The sequence below is a fragment of the Aegilops tauschii genome, chromosome 1 (assembly GCF_002575655.3).
Source record: "Aegilops tauschii subsp. strangulata cultivar AL8/78 chromosome 1, Aet v6.0, whole genome shotgun sequence".
NCBI classification, from domain to species: Eukaryota; Viridiplantae; Streptophyta; class Magnoliopsida; order Poales; family Poaceae; genus Aegilops; species Aegilops tauschii.
The window spans coordinates 457502993-457505742 of NC_053035.3; the positions used below are offsets into that span (position 1 = coordinate 457502993).

General features: G+C 52.0%; 1 protein-coding gene across 1 annotated transcript; it reads right to left on the minus strand.

The window, feature by feature from the left end:
- Nucleotides 1-984: 984 nt before the first annotated feature.
- On the minus strand, nt 985-2306 carry LOC109732738 (uncharacterized). The gene has a single exon (XM_020291920.4). The coding sequence runs from the start codon at nt 2032-2034 to the stop codon at nt 1363-1365; it is 672 nt and encodes a 223-aa protein (XP_020147509.1). The 5' UTR covers nt 2035-2306; the 3' UTR covers nt 985-1362.
- Nucleotides 2307-2750: the final 444 nt, after the last annotated feature.

The following is a 2750-nucleotide window of genomic DNA, read 5'->3' on the forward strand; positions in this document are numbered from 1 at the left end:
AAAAACATGTTCGGGTAAAAGAGAGAGTTGCCATGTGCTCACAAGCACGCTAGGGCAGTTGCCATGTAAAAAGAAAGAGTTGCCATCTGCTTACGTGCACGCTAGGGCAGTTTGCCATGTACCATACAAAACATATGGCAACTGACATGTTCGGGTAAAAAAAAAGAGTTGCCATCTGCTTACTGGTTGCCATCACACTAGGGCAGTTGCCATGTACATTGCAAAACGCATGGCAACTGGCAGGTTGGGTGTAGGAGAGGAGGCGGGCGTGTGGGTGAGATGTCAAACGCCCACACACCAGCCCTTGTACGTGACTGAAAACTGGTGTGTGGGCGAACTGCTAAACGCCCACACACCGGCCCCTCCATGTGGTAAAACAGATGTGTGGGCGACCTCTCTCACACACCACACACGTGAGTTGTCCTACGTGGCATACAAAATCAGCTAATTCGTGCCAAGATTCATGCAGAAGTTACTGGACGGTGATGGAGGCGTGTGGGTGAGTTGGCTACCGCCCACACGTGTGGGCGTTAACATTTCCGAAATTCTAACATTTACTTGCATTTTTTATTTTCACTTAAAAAAGGTAAATGATGTAAAATATAACATTTAGTATGGTACCATGATATGACCTCAAGACTTTTTTGTTTAAAATTTCAAATAGTTTCACAAAAGCTGGACTATACATTGCTTAGTAGCTGGAGCATCTCAGAGTAATCATCATATCATTCAAATGATTTTCTTTTTGAAGATTGAAGTCCACATCGAATTTTATTCATCATTTGAACTGCCATTTGGAGGACTGTAGTTTGATATTTGCAAGGAGAAGTACCCTATGTATAAAAGAAAATCAGATGTTTGCAAGCAGAAGTTGAAACATTTACGGTGTCTCGTGCATATTTGCACACGGCAGTCACTGGTGTATTGACTGTCAATCGGGATGGGGGGTGTCCCGGGTGATTGTTGAAATCGCGCACGTACAAGTACAAACCGTGATGGCGTTTGATTCAGAGATGGATCTCTTCGAGGCGGATGGTTCTGTACATATTTATTGCACGGTTGAGTAGGTAGCACTAGTAGTGTAGTGGAGTGTGTGTTACATTCGTCGGGAGAGCTCTCGTGATCGAGCCCACACTGCACACTGATGTACACAACACTACTGCAAGACGGGGGGAGAAGAAAAGGTCGAGCTATATGGACAGATCGATCCCAAAAAAAGCCCCACGCCTCGAGAAACTGAACCTGATGATCCACCAGTGGTACACTAGTCTAGTGGCTACACCTGCACCTGGCTGGCTAGCTTGGCCAAGATAGAAGCCCCGTGCTGATCTCGACGTGCTCCGTCGTTGGTGGCTTGGTTACTCAGTTGAGTGAGCCTGGCGGCGGGTGCGTGCCGGCGACGAAGAAGCGGCCGGAGGCGGCGTCCTGGCTGGCGTAGTAGACGGTGCTGGGGCTGACGTGGCTGTGCGTGCCCTCGTACGTGGTCACCACGTACGCCGGGTCGTCCCGGTCCCGCTCCACCCGCTTCTTCACGCTGCACCCCTCCGTGGAGCACCGGTAGTAGTTCCTTGGGTTTGGGCTGTTCTTGACGGACTTCTTGCCGTACTTGCGCCACTTGTAGCCGTCGTCGAGGATCTCGATCTCCGTCCTCGTCCGGAACGCGATGCGCTCCGTCCGCGGCCGCTCTGCCGCCGCCGCCGACTCGGCGCTCCTCGCAGTCACCGCGGTCGCCGAACTTGCAGCAGCCGCGCCAACGGCCGGCACGGAGACGACGGGCGGGAGCGTCGCGGCGAACGCGCCCTCCTCGAAGAGGTACTCGGAGATGTCAAACTGCGCCGTGATGTCGGCGGCGATCGCCGGTGCAGCGGGCGGGGTGGCGCCGAGCGCGGCGGAGAAGCTGGAGGCCGGGCTGGAGGAGGTGGAGCTGATCCCCCCGTGGGAGAAGTGGGAGGACATGGAAGAGAAGTAGCAGCCGTCGCCCACCGCCTGCGCCTGCTGTTGGTAGAGCAGTGGTGCCGCTCCGACTGCCGCCATGACCGAGTTTGACACCGGCGAGAGCGCTTCGTATTTATAAGACCCCCTAAACCGCCGGTGCGCTGCTGCTGCATGGATTGAGTTGGGGAGTGAATTTGGCGGGTGGATTTGTACTCCGAGGAGAGGCGCTGGCCGTGAGCTCCTGGGGATTTTGGGCGGCTTCCCGGTGAGCTTCGTGCTGAGAAGGTTCGGCGATGGTGAGTGGGTTTCCCGCCCGCCGCCGCAGACAGGCTCCTCGTGCCACTTATCACTTATGGCAGAGTGGGGTGGGGTGGGAGGGAGAATTGTCGCCGGAACAAAGACTTGAAGAAAGGTCTTCCTCGGCCACGTAGGAGTGTGTGTGGCCCCTCCGGTCGGACTCAATTCAAGCAATCAAGCCGCATTCTTCCTTTGCGTTGTGCTCAAAATCTCTTTTCTGAACCAGCTTTACTTGATGTGGAAAGCCCACATATTCTAAATCGGTCCACAACAACCAATATCTACAGGCTTATACAAAGTTTATGTTTTCATATTTTATAAACTATGGTCAAGTTTATAGGAAAAATGCATTAACATATACAACACCAAATTAGTTTCATTAGATTCTTCATAAATATATAGTCTCGTATTGTGTGCTCGCTCCGATCCAAAATAAGTGTCACAGTTTTGAACTAGACTTAATTCAAAACTGCGATACTTATTATGGATCGGCGGTAGTATATATGATGTTGCAAGTT